At 35.3% G+C, this 24,248-nt stretch overlaps 1 protein-coding gene across 1 annotated transcript in view; it reads left to right on the forward strand.

The window, feature by feature from the left end:
* The window catches only part of LRP1B (LDL receptor related protein 1B), a 587,356-nt gene that overhangs the window by 414,365 nt on the left and 148,743 nt on the right, over positions 1-24,248 (forward strand). The window contains exons 41-43 of the mRNA XM_059820081.1: positions 8,030-8,219; positions 9,581-9,785; positions 23,687-23,879. Of these exons, the coding sequence (XP_059676064.1) occupies positions 8,030-8,219; positions 9,581-9,785; positions 23,687-23,879 (588 nt within the window). The remainder of the gene's footprint in view (positions 1-8,029; positions 8,220-9,580; positions 9,786-23,686; positions 23,880-24,248) is intronic.

The following is a 24,248-nucleotide window of genomic DNA, read 5'->3' on the forward strand; positions in this document are numbered from 1 at the left end:
TGGATACTTTTAACTATTTTGAACTTAAGATATTATACTACTTGTTAACTAGTAATAATATATTGAACTATACTGGGAGGGTTACAGTTTACAGTTATACAAAATACTATTGTTTTTCTAATTTGTTGAGTTCCCTATATTTCCTTAAGTATATGATGTATCATTATTCCTTCGTTGCACTATTCCCCACTGACCTGAAGACAGTCCCTAAACCTAATCAAGGAGTAAGTTATATCTAGGATAATAGAGGACAGAACATTGCAGATTTACATTTCTGTTGATGTGGTGTTCTTCAGTGAGCTGTATCCATTGTTGGGAAAAAAAGTAATTGGAGGTAGATACAGATTTCCTCATAAAAAGTTGTTGGTTATTTTTTCCCTCATGATAAAAGGGCTAAATCATTCTTTGAAGAAATATTATGGTCCACAAGAACGTAGACATAGAATTAAATACATAATGGTTTTATTTAGCGACATAAACCAGACTTGATTTTTAAAAGCTGATTATCATGGCAAATTACGATGCTACTATCTACTGTATTAAATGCTGTTAACTGGGAGCCAGAAAGAATCCCAGCATGTGTGCATATATAAGCATAGTTATGGAACAAGCTTACTGTTTTCAAAGTCACTTTTTTCCTCATTTTAAAGAGTTGATTACTTGTTCCATGTATATTCAGGTAAAAATGACAAAAAGATAGTGGTGGTGTTTCTGTTCTCTCATTGTGAGTTTCTGAGCTCATCTGTTTGATCCAGAAGTTCAACTATATAAGCTAAGCTATAGAGTGAAATGTAGAAAAACCACCAGTACTGATAGGGAATGAAAAAAAATGAATCCAAATATCTACAATTTGAAATGCTGCTATTAATTATCTATTTCTTGGCATAAAAATTTTACAGAGCTCTTCCTGAATAGCTGAAAATGTTTGTAAGAGTGAATAACGTTATTTCTGTTAGTCTCCATAATGAGATTAAAACCAACCAAACAAAATGTTCCAGAAACACTGTATGTCTTGCTGATTGATCCTTTCAGGATCAGCTTTTCCTTCTGTTATCTCTGTCCTATTTACATCATCGGCACTCTGTAAGTTATAACCCCATATTAGTGACAGGTCACCTGCTCCCAAAGGTCCGGCTTTGCCCAAAGGTGCAGACATGCCTCGTCTAGCTCCAAACTGGGCTTCACTAATGTACCACAGGTACATTGAATCGGTAATGCACTTCATTGCACAGAAATATCATCCATCTATCGTATATTATTTGGTTGGTTGGTTGGTTCATGTAAGTATGATTAAAGTCATCAACTGCAGGTTAGGGTCATGGTGGTTTTCATGCTAAATTTTGATGTCTCCTACCCTGAATAGTCTCATCGGGTGTTTTGTATAGACTTTCATAAGCTCACTGGTGGACTATAAATATTCTACTGCTTAGGCATCTGCCTATCTTTCTTTCACACTGTACTTATTTCACAGAAACCGTAATTACACACAATATTTGATACATCTTTATTGACATAAACTAAAGCAGTGTTATAAATCCAAAAAGATATTTACCTCATACTTTCTTTTTGCTGAATGTATTAGAAGTGTTTCTTGAGCAATTATCCCGTATTTGTATTTTCATAGACTGAATTTTTAATTGTCATTAGGAAGACACCAAATGTTTTGGAAGATGTGAGATTTCAGTATTATACTTTCTACATAAACAAAGGGGTTTTTTTTTTTTTGGAATCTAAAACTTGTTCATTTCTCTGTAGATTATTCCCAACAAATGTTCATTCTTTCCAGTACTGGCTACCGCAGTAAGCTTGAAGGAATAATAAGGTTGCAACCATGGAGATGTTTGTAGTGCCTTGAGCTTAAACTAGTTGTTGCCTTGAAGAACCCAAAGCCTTTGTTTATGTTATTTATTACATTTAATCTTTAATGTGCAAGAGCATATAGCATGGTTTTTATATTTTGGAGATACAGCAAATTATTCATATGTTTGCTGATTTATGGTATAATTTTAGCAAACTTTACATGTGCTGTAAAATAAAATAATATTCTTAAGCTATATAGGATAATGAAATAATTGGTTATTACAGTTCAGAGTTGTTATGCCATATTTGATAGTTAAGATTTCTGTTATAATAGAATATATGATGGCTTTGTTTTACATGTGACTGACAGAAGCAATGAAGAAATTAAATCACCCTCTAATTTTTGAGACAGATAGAACTCATCTTGCTTTTTGTTTTATTACAACTTACCATTGGTTTAGCATTTTTGTTTAGCAGAAGGACTTCCTATTTTATGGCTACTTGAAGGGCAAAGTAGAAGAGTAGAGAATTATTTAAAGTTCTAATCATGCAGTCAGTTAGATAGGTGAATGATAAACCCTTTTCTTCAGGTGCTTTATTGCTTGTGAGGCATTCTTTTCACCTGAGATCAAATGGTGGCCACCTGTTACCTAGCACCATAACTACCCAGAGACTGACAGAAAGCAGTACCATCTCCTGTGAAAAGGAACTGGGGAGAATATGAAATTAAAGGAAAAATGTAGTTGAACTGGAACTGTTCAACTGGAAAAGTTTTGACTGTAAACTTTCTAGAGAATTTTAAAAGTAGTATAGGGGGGAAAAATATAGGAAACTGAGGAATAGTGTATATATTACCAGAAGTCCGTGGCAACAATTATTGGCTAATTTAAACTTTATATCCTTTAGTATTTTTATTTCGCGTTTGCAATAATGAGGGAGCTCTAATCTGAGTTCTTCAGTTATTGATTTGTTGCTTGTCTGTTCCCTGGGAAAGTCAGATGAAGATCAGCATGACAATATTTATAGGCTGCATCTCATCTGTGGGATGCAATCCATCTTCGTTAAGTTCAGTAAAAGTGATAGATAGCATTTGGCAACGTAATGATGTGATCACTCTACCATTGCCTTTGTAAATCATAAGCTGTTGCATTCTCTTGTGTAGATATTTAATCAGTTATACACCCCATTACTGATTTAATTCAGAATGTCAGTGGCAGGTGAATAATGTGAGTATTTGTATATTAATATCATATTGTATTAATGTTCCTTTCATTTAAGTATGCTATTCATGTGAAAATCATAAACTGTTGCTTCATGGCTAGAATAAATTTAATCAGTGCTGTAGGCATCTAGTGCCATCAGTGTTTTAATTCAATATGTCAGTGAAACAAATGTGTTTCTTTCCATTTTCAGTTTCTTTATGCTTTACTAATTCAGAATATTATATGATGCTGTGAAAATATGAAGCTGAGAGTAAACAAATTGCTAATTTTGATCCTGTCAGTAGATTTTGGGACTCAATCCCCCAATTGTAGCACCAGCTAGGATGAGTACATATTTCTGATCTATTTTAATGTACCTGAATATCTAATGATAAATTAACTTTTAAAAAAAAAAATCTTCTCTAGAATATTTCTTAAGGAAGTGTGAAATAAGTAAATATAAAATAATATCATTGCAAACTGGTAATATTATAACACTAGAATGCAGTTGCTTTGGAATCTTCTCCCATGTCCTGTCTTAGGCAATAGGAAGTTACTAGAAGCTTTTAGTTTTAAGGAACCACCTGAAAGCAGCTAGAGGACCATTTCCAGGTCCATTTCTGTCCTCAGTTGGCACCTGCTTTATCACTGAAAAAAGAATTTTATGAATTTTGGGATTCTTGACTAACCTCTAAAACAAAAAGTTTATTTTAACCTAGAAACAATATAAATTAACAAAAAAATAGTTGTGTTAGCACTGATGACTTACTGTACTGAAGATTTGCCTGAGTAGTGTACTGATGGTATTTCATCCAGCTCATGCTACATGCTAATAAGAGCAAAGGTAGTTGTATTTTCTGTTGTAAGAATTTATCTAAATCTTGGATCACTTTAGCGCCTACTCTCTAGGTCTTATGCATTGACTTTAAAACCACCTTACAGATTTCTAAAAGTGTTAAATGATCCTATTCTGTATTGGTGGAGTTCTCAATTCCATAAGTAAGGAACATGATAAAACAAGAAGTTTATTGGCAAATAAAAGGGACTGCTTGGTATAAATCCTTCTGATTTTATACTTTTGGTGGAGCTAAGCAAATGCACTTGGCATGTGTTTGCAGCAGACAGGTTTGTATTTAGTTTTTTTTTTCTTGTCTTACCTCAAGGCAATTGAATTCCTCTGATTTTTTTTTAACTTTTTTTTTAAGAAAAGCATTTTTTTTACTCTGAGTTTTTGTGTTTGTGGTCTTTATGAAACCATTATCATCCACAGGCTTATCACCCGAACCTTTTGATAGTTTCAGATTTACTTTGCTCAAAGATCTGATCATCTAATAAGGAGCTCTCTCTTCTTATTTAAAAAGCATATCTTCTTATTTAAAAAGCATCTATATCAAGCAGTTCCTGAAGTTTTATCTCTGATAAAACATTTCCTGAATTGGATATCACGTATTTGATTTCCGGCAGCTTTCACAGCTTGATTCTGTTGCTGGGTTATTTTCAGATTATTATTTTTTTCTTTACAGTCACAGTCTTAATCTTTGAAATTCCCATTAAGATAGAGATTTTTTGAGGTTTTTTATCTTAGCTTCTTTATTTTCTTTTAAAATTGTTGCTGCTGTTCTCTTTTAAATAAAATGTTTTATTGATTGCTTTGTTTTAGTTCTGCTACATTCAGAAAATATGCATATATGGCAAAGTTTTTAAAAACTGTATATTTTAGGTATTTTATTAAAAGAAGAGGGAGATGCATTTTTCATCTGTATGCTAAATGTCTGCTTGTCTCCATATATGGCATAACTTCCCATGACTCTGTTTTCTTAAGATTTAGAAATTACCGTTTTATAAACAGTAATGTTGAATTGAACCTTCTTTTGTCACCATTTATAGACCTTGGTATGGAGTTGCAGTGTGATGTGTTGGTCCAGTTTAAGAATGTGAAGCTATACTTTCTGATTTCCTGTAGAAAAATGGAGTTCCTCTCTTAAGAATAGAAATTACAAGTAAACCTACACTTTTTGTATTTGAATAGCACTTTCGTCATTCTAGTTGTGTTCCAGTTCACCACATCTAGCTGTGGCAGGAACAACATCATCATCATTTGTCTGCTACAGAAGAGTTTTAGGCTATGTTCTATAAACAGTTTGCTTTCAAATTTCTTGACAGATTCAGACAAGAAACAAAGCTAAAGTTGATAGAAATTCAGAAGGTTACAGAAGGGAATTTTTTTTTTTTTCTTCCTGGTAGTCATCTTTCAAACAAAGAGCTTGATTTGCAGCAAATTTTAGTTAAATAGTTACCTGCTAAGGACTATGTCTTTAACCACAAGACAAAGGCTTGATTTCATTTTTCTAAAAACTTCCATAATAAAGATGAGGAAACACTCAACATTCACAGATATGAAAGGTAAAAAGTGCAATAAATGCTCTGATGGTTTGTTCATTACAAATAAAGTGCAGAATTGGTCAGAAAATGTCACTACATCTTTTGTCATTTTTTAGTAGAATCATAGAATATCCCGAGCTGGAAGGGACCCACGAGGATCATAGAGACCAACTCCTGACTCCACCCAGGGAAACCTAAGAGTTAAACCATATATCTAAAAGCATTGTCCAAATTATATCCAAGAGCTTTGGGTTTAGTTTAGAGAATTGTAAGCACAGTGGTAAATTGGGATTCAGCATATAATTTTAATGGAAATCAGTAGATTAAGTTAGAAATGTATTCCTGGCTCTTTATTTTAATATTCATCACACTTAACTAAGTTTTCTTTTAATTTCACAGTTAGTGGAAGATTTGCAAGACGTGACCAAGAAGTATATCAGAGCCTGTATCTAAACTGTACAGATTTCTGTCCCTGGGAGCGATCCCTGGGCCCAGACCAGGGAGCAGAATGGTTCATGTATGCAGTGCTTGGCCTGGTGCCTTTAGGATGATTTGGGCAGTCAAGGTTTCCTTTGAATCCTATGTTGTGTTTCTCTGGCTCTGAGATACTATCATTATTTTCAGGATTTCTTCCGGCTCATGCTGCTTAAAATTGTGTGCTGGCTGTATGTCAGTGCTAAGAGTGATATTTTAATGTTATGATCAAGGATATTTTTTGCATGGCCTGAAGCATGGTGTGAGAAAGTTAAGGTGTGTTTCAGGTATAGAGATTTTAGTGGTTGGGAGGTCTCTGTACGCAAAAGGAGCAAAACGTGATGTGGTCTTGTTTATTCTCCCAAAAGAGCATCTTTTCAGAAAGATTATTTTTGCCAGAAGAATACCTGGGTTACATCTCGGAAGGAATGAGTTGTTTCGTTCCATAAGGTTGCCCTGGTATAAAGTAACATGCATGTGGTGTGGATGCTCAGGGGTGCAAGACCCAAAAATGAAGCAACTGACTTTCTCAGTTCAAAGTATAGACAGACATACCCCAAAACTTCAGAAACCATAACTGACAATAAGCCTGAATTCAGGCATCTTCTAACTGTTTTTAAAATACTTCAGTAAGTGATTGCACATCTCTGTCGTGATGTTTGAAAGAACTGCTTACCTTTGATTTCAGTTGGTGAAACCTTTGCTATGTCTCAATATGATTTTGAAGCTTAAAATTCGAAATAAATTAATAAGGCAACTGAATATTGCATTTAAAGAAATACTTGTAACCCATTCATCTTTTTGAAAACCAGAAACCTTATCTAAAGGATCATCTTTGCAATGGTCAGAAGAATTTTTTGTAATTTCAAGTTGCCTTCAATGCCATTTTTAAAGTTAAACTCGGTCACTTTTTTGAGTTACTTGTGAGATGAATATATCTTTTCCCATAATTTCTCCTTCATAAATAGGAAACCCCATTTTACATAAATTTACGTCCATTTAAGGAGTGTCACCTAATTTATTTTTTCTATTCTTTCTTCTTTAAGACAAGCCATTGAGACTTCTCTACAGATATGTCATGAAAATGTAGTCAGAAGATCTCTAAATGCTTTAGAAAGAGAAATACAAAAAACTGATAAATAATTATTTGCCTCATAGTTTTGATTTTAGTGTTAGCACTTTCAGTGTGATCCAACTTATTTGGGGACTTTATGTTCTGTGTATATGAATTTCATGGTAAAAATTACATCTTCCAGCAAGCTGAATGTAAATTGTAATAACCAGTGTAATGTAATCCTTATTATATTTCTAGATTTTTGCCTTCTGTAGCTCATTAATAAGCTGCATGAACATCCTGGTCTAAAATTATTTGTTTCTAACAAAATAGTAAGTGAAGTAATCAACGTACATTTCTGTAGTAATTCAAAAACAATGGTAAGAAATAATTACTCCTATTCCTCACAGTCTGTCACTTTTACGTATTGGAATCAGATACAATTTATCTTTTCTGGATGTTAAATATATGCTTTAGCTGCTTATTAATATTTGCTTTTGTTTCTAGCTCACAATTTTTTACGTAGAATGAGTGTGGTATTGTGTCTTATTAAAAAAAAATGTATTGATGCCGAGACCTTCAGAGTCAGCCTTTTTTCAGTATTTTTCAGGTGTTTAAAATAAAGCCTATACAGTTAATAACAACAGGACACTTTGATCCCTATTAATGTAATTTGTATCTGTGTTAGAAAATACATCGAAAGATAATGTTAAATAATACAAGTAATTAGTGAAAATATGCCCAAGACTTGGCTTACATGATGTTTGAAGTTGTGACTAAATTGTTCCTGTCTTGAATAAATGTTTATTATTTCTAATGTATTATCCGGGGATACTGTGGTGAAAATATTCATTTAATGAGTGTTAGAGTTGACAAATATAGTACAGGGATATTAATAGTGATCTTGCTCTCTATGGTTTTTTCAATTTACATTTAAGAAAAAACAATAAGTCTTTGATTCCAATAAAAACATAAACAGGTGAAACGTTAAAAGAATTGACAGAGTCAATAGGCTGAATTACTCTGTGATTCTGCAGGATCAACTTTGAGGAAAAAGAAAAACAAACATCTTGTTAGAAGGAGTTTTATTTGCTCTGCCTGTAACCATGTCTTCCAGATGTTGGGTCAGTGGAGGGACTTGCTTACCATAGAGCTTGGGACACTCTCTATTGGACCAGTTCAACCACATCCTCAATCACGAGACACACTGTTGACCAGAGACGTCGAGGAGCTTTCAACCGGGAAGCAGTAATAACAATGTCTGAAGATGATCATCCACATGTGTTAGCTCTAGACGAGTGTCAAAAGTATGTATTATATCTTTCTTACCAGATTTTAATTTTTGCCTAAATTCAAGGACACAGCAGCACTTCTTTATTTCACAGTCAACTAATACTGCTGAACTCTATGAAGGTTAAGTAGATGTCTTCGTTTAGGAGACAAATGTTAGTATTTTTTTTTAAAGCAATTGCAGAATTAAGATACAACATTTTATATGTTTTGATGATTCAGATCAAATAATCATTAAATTTTTATGGACTATTAAAAAATTCAAGCTGGTTTCAAGAAAAATGAGCTAAATGCAAATTATCAAGAGCGATCATTTTACTGATTTCTTTTGTCAGATATGTTACTCTTATTGCTTAATAGGAAACAAAATTAATTTAAGCATCTATGAAAAGAAATCTGAGTTTCTTGTGTGGCAAATTGATAAGCCCCTGTGTTTATCACAAAGATCAATGTTGTATAAAATTGTATAACAAGATATGTACATTTACGGTGCTTGTGGACGACATCCTGGAAAGAAGTCTAATTTAGTTCCCCTCCTGCCACTCTCAAGAAAACTATGTTCCCTAGTAAGGTAATAGACAGCTTTATAATTTTACTTCAGCCTTTTGCTAATAAGTGTCTTAAAATTTGAGTTACTTTAATCTTCTCTGTTAATTCTGGAAGAAAGGCAACCTGCTTTTTCTGCTTCTTGTAATTGTCTCCCCTTTGGGAAGGCGAGGCTACATGTCTGCCTTATTATGTTCTATTTTTAATTTGTGATAGCTGAACGCACAATGTTTCATGGGTAGTCAAGGAAGGTATTTCCATGTGTGACTTCCTGTGCAGTTTATGCAAATTAAGAGTTTATGCTGTATTATAAAATACGATTTATCTAGGTATCATAAATAAACAGACTAAATACTGATGAAGATTGCAGTGAGAGAATGGGCAGATTCTGATCAGTGTGTAAATTACATCCACAGCTCATCTTGTCCCCCATTGTTTAACAATAGCAAGGGGCTGGTTGTGCCTCCTGTGGAGAATATTAATGTTAGAAATTACTAATATATACATTAGCAGAATTAAGTTTGTATTGTTAAACAGCTTATATCTATCTGTAATAGTATATTAGTACAGAGGCATGATCAGAATTGAACAGACCTGTGAAGAGAAAAAAAGTCTGTACTCATATACAAGACAATGAACTAGGAAACTGCTGTAATTTATAGGATGTTGGCTATCACATTTTCTTATTCACCGCTGATTATCACAATCACTTATAGATGCCATTCATAATTCTCCATGAAGGCGTATGTTTTTTTTCTGTTGCTCATTTTATAGAGAATTAAATTATAAAATGTATCTTATGGTTTTGTTTGTTATTTTGATTTTAATGCAGCTTAATGTTTTGGACTAACTGGAATGAGCAGCTCCCAAGCATCATGAGATCTACCCTCTCAGGCAAAAATGCACAGGTTATCATTAGTACAGATATTCTGACACCAAATGGACTTACCATTGATCATAGGGCGGAGAAACTTTACTTTTCAGATGGCAGCTTGGGAAAAATTGAGAGGTGTGAATATGATGGATCACAAAGATATGTAAGTAAAACAAAAATCCCAAACATATTAATTGTAAATCTGTTTGTTTGCATTTGTTAGCATCTTTAAAATGAAAATGTTACAGAATGATCATTAGTTGCCTAAGTTTCTCCTAATAATAGTTGTATATTAGATTTAAAACTGAAAACACTTCTGAACTACAAGTAATGTGCTGTTTACTCAACACGTTCCAGTTACTGGATGACCTTCTGGAGATGCAGACCTTTACCACAAAATCTGTTTGCATTGGTATTGAGCCTGAAGCGTCGCTGTCCTAAATGATCTATATCAGCTTAAAAAAAAAATTTAGAACTTCAGTAGAAGAGGTGAAGAAATGTTCTGCTTTACATAGGATGATTACAGTTTTCCTTCCAGTGCCAAACTTTTCTGAATGCACTAGAATTTTTTTTGTAATGCTTGAGTGTTACTCTACAACTCTTTTTTTCTTTTTTTAACTCTCCATTTTCAGATATATTCAACCACACCCCATATTACTCTTTTATCATAATACATTTTGGTCCTTGAGTGCTCTATTAGTTTCAGCTCAAGTAGACCTTTTGCTTGGAATATGCTGAAGGCAGTTGATCGGTGTTCATGATTTTGTTGCATGTTTAGCTCTACATTTCTCATACTTCATGAAGTCTTCCTTTTGGGGATTTTGTACCTCCCGAAGTGCATGATAAAACAAATGAAGGGTGTGTTCTGGCTTGTATTTTCAGTTCCCAGCGCTACAAGATAATGTTTGGTACATCAGCTCACTTTCATATCTATTAATGTAAAAAAATCCTTCATATACTGTATAAAGGCTTTGAAGTGTTTTTGCATCTTAAATGAGAATTACATGTGTTCCTGCAATCTTATCCAGGAGCAGTTCCACATACTTTGTTTAGTCAAAATTCCTTATCAGACCAAAATAAGAGAGCCAAGTTTGTAACAGCAGAACTGAAGTAAAATCAGCATGACTAGGCATACAGTTTTGCATCATTTCCTTTCTCCTTTTGTTTTCATTTGTGTAAATTAACTACAGCTCACTAATGTTTTCAGATGCAGTAACGTTATCAGAAACTGGACAAACCAAAGATATATGGATTCTAAAGTATACAATCTCTGATGTTTGCTGTGAAAATGGATTGACTTTCTGGTATTTTTGCTCAGTGAATCCACCTGTGTATCCGAGAATAACATAGAGAAGGCAGTTTGGTGATTTTCTTTGGGTTTGGGGTGGTTTTTTTTTTGTCATTTGGGAGTTAAAAATGGAATTACTATCTTTCCTTCTTTCATATTAGTCCTTGGATTTTATCCTTTAATTATATCTTGATTCTAAACGTTAGACAAAATCTGCACTTTCTTTTTATTTAAATTTGGGTCATACTTTCAGGGAGGATTCATATCATTTAGATCTGAATGGGGTTGTTGATTAACAGCCGGCTGAAGATGAGCCAGCAGTGTGCCCAGGTGGCCAAGAAGGCCAACAGCATCCTGGCCTGTATCGGAAACAGTGTGGCCAGCAGGAATAGGGAGGGGATCGTGCCCCTGTACTTAGCGCTGGTGAGGCCGCACCTCAAATGCTGTGTTCAGTTTTGGGCCCCTCACTACAAGAAGGACATTGAGGTGCTGGAGCCTGTCCAGAGAAGGGCGACGGAGCTGGTGAGGGGTCTGGAGCACAAGTCTGATGAGGAGTGGCTGAGGGAGCTGGGGTTGTTCAGTCTGGAGAAGAGGAGGCTGAGGGGAGACCTCATCGCTCTCTACAATTACCTGAAAGGGGGTTGCAGAGAGGTGGGTGTTGGTCTCTTCTCCTAAGTGACAACCGACAGGACAGGAGGAAATGGCTTCAAGTTGCACCAGGGGAGGTTTAGACTGGATATTAGGAAAAAGTTCTTTACTGAGAGAGTGGTGAAACACTGGGACAGACTGCCCAGGGAGGTGGTGGAGTCACCATCCCTGGAGGTGTTCAAGGAACGTGTGGACGTGGCATTGTGGGACATGGTTTAGTGGGCATGGTGGGGTTGGGTTGATGGTTGGACATGATGATCTTACAGGTCTTTTCCAACCTTAGTGATTCTGTGAAGGTCCTTCAGTTACTGCTGCATCTTTTGTCGAATAATGTGACAGAACAGCACGTGGTGTTCCAGATGTACATGATCTATATTGAACCATATAACAGTTCCATAGTATTTTCAGAATTTTTTATTATTCTATCTCTTACATTACTAAATATAAGCAATCAAAAGTTTTAACTGGGTTGTATGCAATGATCTTGGAGTTCCTACTTAAAATACAAAAGGATATAACTAGTTCAAATGATCTCTGCTTAATTTCTACCATTTGATGTTTTTCTTAAATCCTGCTTCATTCATCAATTCTCCTAAAATATGTCCAGTCTTTTCTGTTCTTATTCCTGACAAATTTGAATAATTATGTATCTGGAAAGTACCTCAGTTTGCTGTCTACCACATTAAAGTACTTTTCAAATGGAATCATGAGGGACTTGTTGCCACATTAAAATACAGGTATAGGAAATATACCTGTATTTTGGTATACAGGAAGAGGAGAGAGAGGGAGAGGAAATTACCTGTTTATCTCATACTTGTCAGCTTTCTCAAGTATTTCCTTTGTAGGAATTTGATCACAATTTGAAAGTTCTAATACATTACATCATCCTCTTCTTGACTTCCTGTCCCCTTTATCTTCTGTTTTGTTGTCATTTTTGAAGACTGACAGTATATTAGAGAATTTTTAGGGTATTATTCCATCATATGATGTATTAATTGACATTATTATAATTGCAAATGACAAACTCCTGTCTTGAAGTAAGATTCACTGGTCAATTAAAAATGCCTATTTAAACGACACATGCAACTTTTATTTCTTTCACAAGTAGGAATGTGTGCTAATACTTCATTGTGTTTGCCTCCAGGTTTATTGCAAATTCAGACACATTCTTAAGTTCCTGGAGCTTAAGGATGTACATAAATAGTTACACACTTGCCATTTTATTCCAGTGATTTGCTTTGCTTAAGTACATTGCCATCTCTATCTACTAATTATTTGTCTGTCACTACTATTTTTGTTACATTTATTAGGGAAAAAAGAAAAATATCCCATTTACATCATCAGTAGTCAATAATTTTTAAAGTAATTTCCTTTATCTTCTATGCTTTCTTCAACTGTTTTCTCTGAAAATAACTCTTTCTAGACTGGATATTCTTTTGTTCCTCTTCTAGTTCAACAGGGATTCTTTAAATTATTTTCTTACACTTTTTTCAGTTAGAATTAATGGTTTTTTTCCTATTCATTTTGGCTGCATTTCCACTTTCTGACATATGTCTGTCTTGTACTACTGTTTCTTTTCCACTTTGCTATCATGTTTAGTTTTACTTTCCTGATCCAGTTTTACTTAAGGTTTTGAATATGCTGGCAGTTAAGTACAAGGTAATTAGTAGGTTATGTGGAAACGGTTTAACTTCATCTATGCACAGTGTATAACAAAATATGTATCACAAGCATGAAATGGGAGATGATGCAACTTAGTTGCAGAAACCATTGCTAAAATCCCACCTTTTTATCAGACCTCTGGCTTTCAGTTCGCATCAGCAAACTTCTCATTCAATTTTCTCAGGCATTGAATGTTGAAACTTCTAACTTTCTTAGTATATTGCCTCTTGGTTTCACTTTCTGTCATTTTAACTCTTGCCCATTACAGTAAACAAAAAAGCTCCTGAAAGCAGTAAGTTCAGTCCAGCATGCTCTTCTGAAGGCTTTTTGGGAGCTCTAATGTGTTACCTATACAAAGCTATAGTAGTATTGGTTGTCCTACACCGATACCTGTTTTGGGAGAATCAATTTGTCAAAAATACTGATCTGAGTTCTCACATCCTGTGAGCTTTGAAACAGAGTTGTGTGTGTTTCCTGGGTTCTGAAGGTACTTTTCCTGCGTTAGTTAGATGAGGATTGTCATACCGGAAAAAACACCTACGAGGCTGCTTCATTCAAATCTGCACTTAAACAGTACTGGCCTCACTAGCAGTGCTTCAGCAGAGTTGCTCATCACTGTGTAGGTGCATTCTTACAAGAACGCCAGAATCCAACCATGAAATTGTATTATTGATCTGGTGAAATATTTCCAGGAAAGTTGTTTTTCTTCATTCATGTGCTGTCCAGCTTGCCAAGATCTGTGTTTCTGTAACATTAGGCTAATACAAGTAATAATCATTCTGACATTCTGGTGATCTGAGATTCTTTAGGGTGTTCCGTCAAGGTCCTGCCGTCAACCACCCCTCAAAAACAGTTTAAAAAGATTACCCTTTTCCTCATTATCTCTGCTTCATTGCTTTCTAGTTTCTGTTAGGTTAACAAAGGTAGAAATTGTATAGTAGAACATGAAATGCTTATGTAATGAATTTTCTTCCAGGGTGGCAGCTTCTTTCTTCATTCCACTCACCACAATAATCTAGTACAATGAATGGCTAGAAAATAATTTATCAGTATTGAATTGACTCTTAAGTGGATTGTAAGAGTTTATTGATTTTGTGTTAAGCTGATATTTTAATACTCGTATTGGGTTGCTGGAGTGTTCTTTCAAGTTTGGAAAAATTTTGTTGTTGCTTTTGTTCCTTTTTATTACTTAGAAGATATGCAGGGTTTTTTTAGACATTTCTTCTTCTGCTCTGTCAGATCTTCCTGTTTAGAAAACAAAATTGGCAATTGTTGTTTCACAATCCCTTCCCCTTTTTCTTCTGTTTTTGCTCCTGCCCTTAGTGGGATATAATATTGTGGCCACAGCTGTTTTTAGCTGCTTAGTGCTTTAATTATAACATTTTGTTCATGGACTCAGAGACTAAGCCAACAGCAAATAAAGCTGATTTTATAGTTTGGACTTATTTTTCCAATAAATTGTGAGCTGTTTTGGTTTTTTCCTTTACTTCTTCAGTGTTGAGTATTCTGTAACATTTTATGTATCAAGAACCTAGAAATATAGTTAAATTCCTGTAAACAGAATTCTGGTTATTTTCTAACATCCAGGTTGGAATGTTTTGGTCTCAGTTATGGTTTTGTGGGCCTACAGGTGCGATTGTTAAAATCAGTATGGCTTTAGAGGTGTCTCCAGTAATTATAACCTTCGTGTAATTGCAACCTTTTGGTAATTATAACTTTCAATTTCTAGAATATATGTTTCTATTTTGTTGGCATTCTGTATTTAAGCAATTAAAGAAGTTCTGAAGTTGGTATTCAACTGCTATCTTCAGTAACATTTTGTATCAGATCTGTTCTTCAAACTACTAAATGCAGAAATGGAAGTTAAAGGTTTGGCTGTGCATTTATGAAAACCTTGAATTTATGATTGACTTCTGAAATTACTTTTCAGACATGTCATTGTATTTACTTGTAGTACAAGTAAGATTGAGGACAGCAGAGTAATTTTGGTCAATTCTTGGAAGGTATTCATGATGACATCGTTACCTTGAGAAGTGGCTGAATAAATCACTAAGGCAGGATAGAAGTGAGATCAGCCAAGGTAGCCAGATCAGAGATAAATCGTGCAAAATACTAATAATTAGAAATATAGAATGTCTAACCCCATTAAAATCAGAATGTGCTAAAAAGTCTTAGAAAAGATTTTTGCTAAGATCTGGACATGAGCAGTTACAAAAAGATGCATGTCCTGAACGTCATTCTGAGTTGAAGAAACACATTGCTGTATTCTCTGTATACTAATAAATAATCAGATGTGAAAACTAACTTGAAGGAAAATAATGTCAACTGGAAGGCAGGTATTTTAATAAGCTTAGATGGTTGTCTAGAAATAAAATAAAATTGGGCCTACTCTCCATAGAGAAATTATTTCGTCAGTTTCTTGTGATTTTGTTAAACAGCACTAGGAGCAATAATAGTAGAGAAACAAGAAATGCTAGTAAAAATCTATATTGTTAGCACAACATGCACAGTTTACCACCTAGACATTTAAGTTCATCATGTTTTGCCTCTCCTATTCCCTCTATTATGACGGTTTATTGTTAGGTTCCAAGCTTTTTAATCAATTTATTATTTCTGTATTTGAAAAGCAGCTAGAGTAGTGTGGATAATCTTGGAAATTAATGGTACTAGCAGTGAAGTTGTGGTGGATTTTTTAATTTTCTTTGTTCAGCAGTATAAATATATTAGTTCTAGTGGGAATGTTCTGTTCTTGATTCTTTTCTCTTGCAAATCTGATCAAAAAGAATCTTTGTTTCTCAACTTCCCAAGTGTCCATGTTTCCCATTAACATATGTCTGAAAAAGTCCATAACCAATATAAAAAGTGAAATATCCCCCCTGCTTAATTAGCTGTTTTTCTAGGGAGTGCACTCCATTGACATTGATGAGTTACTTTCTTTACGTAGTTCTGTAAATTAATGCTAAGATCGAACCTAATGAAAGTGATTCCCTAACCAGTGGCAATAAAATCCTCTAATCTATGTGAGCTAGGTAGCTGGTTGACACAGATCCAACACTGTTAGTTTGGAACTGGTTGCTGAAATATCTTGATGTCCATTGTTGGTAGCCTGCTAGAAATTAACTGAAAGAAGGAATTAATGAAAAGATAAAAATAATCTCTAAGGCTATGGAGAATAAGATTAATTATAATACCTCAGGATCCCATGAAATTCGAGGAGATGGACATAAATGTAACATTAAATGAAGTTTGTCTTTGTCATTTATGATGATTAAAGTAAGTATCGTGTAATTCGTATGCATGTAGTTGCAAAGAACCTGGTTAATATAGTAATAATCTACAGAGATTTATACTTTCCATTTGAATGGCACTGAAAAGTACAGGCCTTCTATAAACAGTTTCTTAATATATCATTCAACTGAACTGCAACTCTAAGTAGCAGCTGGAACACTGCAAATTTAACATTGTGGATTGGTTTTCAGTGTCTTAAACATGTTCATTTCTAGCACGGAGAAACAAAAATTAATTCTTGAAGAGGAAGCACTTCTGATTTTGTTACATCTCACTTGAACAATTCTATGGAAACAGGTCCTTACTGTTCTTGGTAAATGTGATATTCTAGTATGTCCTTTGTATCCTTTGCTATGTGATTGCAATTCAAGTTATTATGAAGGTATTTTTGAAAGATACCATAAATGAAAAGAAAATCCATGTATTAAAGATATGACAGTGATGAAAATACAATCTTTATTCAGCATAATTGTGACATTCAACATCAACAACAAAGAGCATGATTATTTTTAGTAGGGTATAGCAGTGATAGGCACTGTTCTTCCACAAAACCCAGCTTAAAAGTAGACTTTTATTTTAATTATTTTAATTTCTTCTGTGGCAACAAGAATGAGGAATTGGTAAACTCACAAATGTTCTCTTCAGCACCAAATTTCTTTCTTCTTCTGCCTTTAATGTCTCCCCCCCCCCCCCCCCCCCTTGTTTTTTTTCTGGTTGACATAAGATTTTTTTGTCCTGATATCACCACGGTGTTGGAAGGGCAGAATTTGGGTACTCTAGATCAAGCTTGATAAATTTGTTTATCCAGCAAGAGACAGCATTATTGCTTTTTATTAAAGCAACCACATCAATTACAAGCAGAACAAGAAGTCTGACTTAAGTGTATCTTTTTTAGATGGCTAAATCAAATAGATGAAAGTTATGACTTAAATTATTTTATTTTTTTTCCCCTGGCTGTGCAACTGGTTTCCCTGTATCACAGTCTCTTTTTTCTTTTTTTTTTATAGGTTACTTGTTTATACTCTTTTAAAAAAGTATTCATAACTGAATAATATAATATGGCATACTATTTTATGTCTTCCATTCTAAAGAATTAAATACATTAGCTAATTTTAGATTAATGTGGTATTCTGTAAAAGTCAGTTCTGTCAGACTGAGTTTTCTGATATTCATCTAAAATGTTTATTATTTTTAGATTACTGATATTGCTTTATACTTCTGTAATGATTTTATTATGCAATTGACTTTAAATTCTCATTAATTTTAATCTTTTTAAGTGTAGGTTCCTATACTAGCTTTGTCATTCTGTTTATAGACCTCTAAGTAGATTTGGGTATCTTTAGAAGAGTTAAAGAGCCCTTAAAAAACTGCTAAAAGCTTTATTAGATGGCTCTGCCCATTTATTAAGCATCTTGAAAGAGAAGTATTATCAATAAGCCATTCATTAGAGTTAAAATACTTAAAAGCAACTCTCATTTTAAGCTGATGCATTAACTTTATGCACTCATCTTTAAAAAAACCAACTGTCTTTCTATAAAAGTTAAGCATTGTCATGGTAAGAGTTGTTATGAATCTAATTCTTACTGACAATCTAATAAGAGTTTTATATAAATCATTCAAATTATAGTATTCTAGCACAAATTCTTGTCTACCTGACTGGCTCCTCCCCTTTTTCAATCATGTTTTTCTGGAGAAACTGCTACACATAGCTCAAATTTAGAGCAGCTATTTGTTAAAACGGAAGCTGTCTGAAGAACTTAAAAATTAGAACTTAAAAAAGAAAGGATCATAGTTAAAATTAAATTGCCCTGCTACTTGTGACATTCCTCCCCCAGCCTCCAGTCTCCTTATCTCTTTATAGGAAGCAGAGACAACTTTTCATCTGTTATTCAGAGCTCGAAGTACATGCTGTGACTGAATGTCAGTATCATTCAGTATTAAAACACGTGATGTACTATTGGATGTGTCTGACTTCACTGGTTCAGGAGAAGGGGTGGTAGGGATGTCTTGTTCAGGTTTCTTTGATGTTTTAAAATTGTACATATACTGTTGCAATTTTTGGTATCGATTTAGACTTATGATAAAATATGTCAAGACAGGGTCTTTATGTAATTGATTTTGTTTTATACTGTTAAAAAACCCTCTTTAAAAAATTGTTACTGTAAAAAAAAGTGTTCATTTCAGATCTTTGTATGAATGGCAATGCATTGCTTTTTTTCAGTGTGTGCACATTCATTCAGTACCACATTTCCCTCTTCTGTGGCCCAAAACATTGCTGATGACCATGATTTTTTTTTTCTGTGGCATAGGGTGCTTTTTGGCAGTTTCTGTCCTTTGTAGAAAAGGTCTTAAGCATTCATACAGTACTGCAGTAGTTTGTGGGACTTCCTGAATGTGGCCTTTGTGAATTAAATTTCTTTGACATTGTGATCTATATCATGCTTGACCAAATTTGATGGTTGAGGCTGTACCTTCTAGTTCTCTTTACCTGTATATTGTCTGCACGTGTTAAAAAGTTATTCCATGTATAGTACTCTGTGTAACATAGATGCTCAATTTCTTGTGGAACTGTGTCCTTTTTGTCCTCTGACATGGCATACACAATGGCTCTCTGATTCCAGCACAGTTTATGCAACCTTAATTGAACAACAGGCAACATATACTGCAGTTTTTACGATTGCAGATTAACTGGGCATTATGCTTCTGTTGATATTGTGCTTCCAGACTGGATGTGTAAAGGGGTTTTTGCCTGTATTCTCATAAGTGGGAGCAATGCTTTGGGTCATTTGTTGCTACCCAGCCACCAGTTTATATAAAACTTGCTGTAAGTTGATTATCTTGGAGTTTTTACAATTTGAAAACTTGATTTTTCTTATGGTTGAATGATGATCACTGATTCTGCACTGACTTTTTTCTCTGTGTTATGTATTTGGGTACGCGCACTCCCTGAAAGGTTGTGGCAGTCGTCTTATGTCTTGATCCAAAGCTTGTCAGATTACTATCAATGACTCAGAGGAATAAATCTGCAAAGTGCTTGTATTGGCTTCCATCATTATTTTTATTAGAGACAAGTAATCAGCAAGAAAAAAGGAAGCAGCAAGTAGTGAGCAGAGTCTTTTGTGCTTCCTGCCCCTCCTGGGCCAGCCAGATGGGGCCACCCAAGGAGAATTTCAGTAGGGTTACAGTGTAAGAAACTGAATTTTCTTTACATGATCCTGCTGGTGAGTCTGTGGGTATCTCTGTCTAGAGCTGCAGACACTGCTGGGAAAATGAACGTGCAAGCTGTACAGAATACAAGATTTGGAAATGTAGATGACTTACAACAGGTTTGATACACAGCAAATTTGGTTGACAGTGAATCCTCAGGACTTAAACATGATTTGGCAGGTAACAAAGGATGAACAGACTTTTAAGGAAGACTTTCATTTTCAGTTACTTCTGATCATCCAGGACTGCTATAAAGATTTAAAAATAAAATAAAATAAAAAATTGTCAATCATTTTCAGCATTATTCTATAAACTACAATGTTAAAAGAGCTGTAAAGTTGCCCAAAAGCTGGCAGAAATAGGAATTCTTTCTTTTCAATGCTAAAATAAAACCAGTGTCCTTGGGGAGTGCTGTGACATAATAAGAGGAGACCCTGGTGAATAAAATGCTATGAGCATTAATGAACAAATGTTCCTGGATGTTAGCTTTTGTGGCCTTATATTTGGATCTCAAATCTCCCAAGGTTGGAGAATGATGATAAGTTCTGTAATGAATTTACATTCCTTTGTTACAATTTGAGAAAAATTATGACAGTGCTGCGGAAGACAGAATGCTGAGCAGAGTAGTGCCTTCCTTGGCATTGGTTGTGACAATAAAATCCTTCAAATTGGGACAGTTTCACATTATCATGGAGAACAAATATGGGGTTGCAAAATCCGCATGGCCAGATTTTGTACAGATCTTTCAGAAACATACAAGATTGATTTTTTTTTTTTCTGAAATATGTCTGAATATGAATAGCATAGGCTTTTAAGAGTGTATTTTGAAAAGTGTCTTACAGTAATGTGCACAATTGCAGAAGAGGTCTTTTTGCCATTAATACATCCCCATCTATATTTTAATACTTTTAATTTTGAAAATAGGTTGGTTAGAAAAAAGTTGTCCTCCTGGGACATCTATCACTGGAAAAAGTCTTTGCTGGAAAAAAGGATTTGCTGGTCAAACCTTCTTAAAAACATGCAGAAATATATAATGTGCATAGTGGTGCAGAATTTGCTAGAATTATCTGATTAATAAGTAATTTTGACACTATATCTGTATAAGTGAATTTAAACATGGCCAGGAATGCTCCTGTGCACTGGAATACAATTATTTATGTTATCAAATTGTTGAAATGTTCACATGTCTCAACTTTGCCTGTGCTAGCTAATGCTCTTTCCAGACAGTTCTTGGGAGTAGTTTCGCACTGAGTCAGTCCAAGGACATTCCCAAAGGCATTTTGCAAGCTGCTGTTTTGGAGGCTGTTCACTGCCTGGCCCTGAGCAGGGAACTGGCAGAGGTGTGAACAAAGTGCCACTGAAGCATTACTTGGTACCCTAACTCTGCAATATTCAATACCTTCTTAATCTCCAAGGCATAGCTGTAGTGGGGAAAAAATGGGTTTTTTTATTCCACGAAATAAAATTTGCATGTCCTATATATTAGGCGAATTCTTTGTATGATGAGAAAGACTTTTTTTTTTTTTAATTAAAAAGGGGATTGACCATTACTACTTCACCCTCATTCCAGCATTTTAGGAAAAAAAAAGGTATACAACATCCGCTTGCAAGTAGGCTGGCTAAACAGTGTACCAGCTGGCTCTGCATGCACAGTGCAGCCTATGTGCATGTGTGCAGTCAGCATGAATAGCTCAAATTCATTAGATGTGCTGTTTATATGCAGATAATTATCCTCAATATTTCAAGTTGATTTCCATGAACTCACATTGTTATCAAAAGGTCCTTTGGGAAAGAGGATAAAGGACAGAAAGCAGATGGAAAACTGTGGTGACCTAAGTAGAGATATAGGTTGAGGACTGATGATTGGATGGATGGTTACGCTCAGAGTTGTGGTCAGTGGTTCGATGTCCAAGTGGAGACCAGTGACAAGTGGTGTTCCTCAGGTTCGGTATTGGAATCGGCACTGTTTAACATCTTTGTCAGCGACATGAACAATGGGACTGAGGGCAGCCTTAGCATATTTGCCGATGACACCAAGCTGTGTAATGCAGTCGACACGCTGGAGGGAAGGGATGCCATCCAGAGGGACCTTGACAGGCTCAAGAGGTGGGCCTGTGTGAACCTTATGAGGTTCAACAAGGCCAAGTGCAAGGTCCTGCGCATATGTCAGGGCAATCCCAAGCACAAATACAGGCTGGGTGGAGAATGGATTGAGAGCAGCCCTAAGAAGAAGGACTTGGGGGTGTTGGTTGAGGAGAAGGTCAACATGAGCCGGCAGTGCGCACTTGCAGCCCAGAAAGCCAACCGTATCCTGAGCCACATCAAAAGAAGCGTGACCAGCAGGTCGAGGGAGGTGATTCTCCCCTCTACTCCACTCTCGTGAGACTCCACCTGGAGTACCGCATCCAGCTCTGGAGTACCGCGTCCAGCTCTGGAGCCCCCAGCATAAGAAGGACATGGACCTGTTGGAGCGAGTCCAGAGGAGGGCCACGAAGATGATCAGAGGGGTGGAGAACCTCTCCTATGAGGACAGGCTGAGAGACTTGGGGTTGTTCAGCCTGGGGAAGAGAAGGCTTCAGGGAGACCTTCTAGCAGCCTTCCAGTACCTGAAGGGGCCCTATGAGAAAGCTGGAGAGGGACATTTTTTACAAGGGCATGTAGTGATAAGACAAGGGGTAATGGCTTTAAGCTGAAAGAGGGTAGATTTAGATTAGATGTTAGGAAGAAATTCTTCACCATGAGGGTGGTGAGGCACTGGAACAGGTTGCCCAGAGAAGTTGTGGATGCCCCAGCCCTGGCAGTGTTCAAGGCCAGGTTGGACGGGGCTTTGAGCAACCTGGTCTAGTGGAAGGTGTCCCTGCCCATGGCGGGGGGTTTGGAACTAGATGATCTTTAAGGTCCCTTCCAGCATAAACCGCTCTATGATTATAAAAAAGAGTGATTTCTGTTGGGTGTTAGAAGAAAGATGATATTTTTCTGGTTTTATCCCAATTTCCCTATGATAAGTAGCAGCTAGATACATAAATACAGGGGTTTTTTGCCAGCCCGGATCGGAAGAACTGTTCCCACTTTATATATATGCATAAGTTACTAATTTTCCCGGAGAAACATGGAAGAATACAATGCAATAAATATGTTCAGTATATTATTCATTTCCATTATCTCTCAAAAATTCTAATGTAGAAATAATGACCACCTTATCATAATTCTGCTATTCAGCCAAAATTAAATTTTCAACTAGAGAACTGATTTAAAATGTATTATATTCTTCAGAACAGAAACTGTATATGTTAAATTTTTAATTCTGATACACAGAAAGAAAGAACATAATATGAAAATATTTTACAGGAGCTGTGATTTAGACTGAGATTAAATTCATTGTATTTCTGCAATTTTCATTCAAACCCTACCATATAGTGAACTGCAATTCATATTTTCTTTCTAGGTTTTAAACTGATAATTAGTATTGTGACTGAGGAGATTTTTTTTAGTTGGAAAACACAATATATTTATTGTCTTGGGTTCAAGTTTCTAATGTGATCATAGTGGTGGACGCTTTTCAGTTCTGAAACATGCTTCTGGCTTTGATTCATAGAGACTCAGAATTTTAGACTTTCAGCCATGCTACAGTCCCTCTTTTTCTCTATTCTGTTCAGGCTATTAAGCAGGTAGTGTGCTGAGTAGGTATTTTTACAAGCACATTTAGATAAACTGTGGTTTTTTTACTTAAGGAACAGATTCCTCCATTTCTGAAGTTTGGACCTATCAAGAAATAAAGTTAACCCTTGTAGCATCCTTTTAACACATTTTAAGTGCTCTTATCTCATTTTTCCAGGTCCTGTAAGTGTAGAAGAATTAGGTGTTTTGTCTAAAACTAGAAAGTGATGTGATTCACGGTTTGCACTTTTAAAGCTTCTTATTCAGAGACAACATTCCTTTTCATGCTTCTCTTCTGTACTTACGTATTCTAGGTAATTGTCAAATCTGGACCAGGTACCTTTCTCAGCCTGGCTGTATATGACGATTATATTTTCTGGTCAGATGGAGTGAGGAGAGCTATTCTGCGTTCCAGTAAATATACAGGAGGAGATACAAAAGTTCTTCGTTCTGATATCCCGCATCAGCCAATGGGCATTATTGCTGTTGCCAATGATACTAACAGTTGTAAGTTACAAAGCGAGAGACACTTTTGTTAATATCCAGTATCATTCATTTCAAGAATTTTACTTAGTTTTTACCAGGTTAAAACCTTTCATGGTATTTCATAAATTCTTTTTGTTGTAGGAACTGTTAACAAAAGATGGGATATAACTTCTTCCCCATGTAACTAAATGTTATTGAATGACCGTTTTCTACTATGGACATTGTGCTCATTTCATAGCGGTTAAATCATTTCCTGTAAAATATGTATGTTGTGGGGTTTTTAAATTATTATATTCAAGATAACTCCATTTGTTTATCTTTAGTATGCTAGCATCTGAGACATGCTGACATTTTCATCTGACTGATAAAAACTTGAATCAATTGCCCATG

This window comes from Gavia stellata, chromosome 8, assembly GCF_030936135.1.
Source record: "Gavia stellata isolate bGavSte3 chromosome 8, bGavSte3.hap2, whole genome shotgun sequence".
Lineage (NCBI taxonomy): Eukaryota > Metazoa > Chordata > Aves > Gaviiformes > Gaviidae > Gavia > Gavia stellata.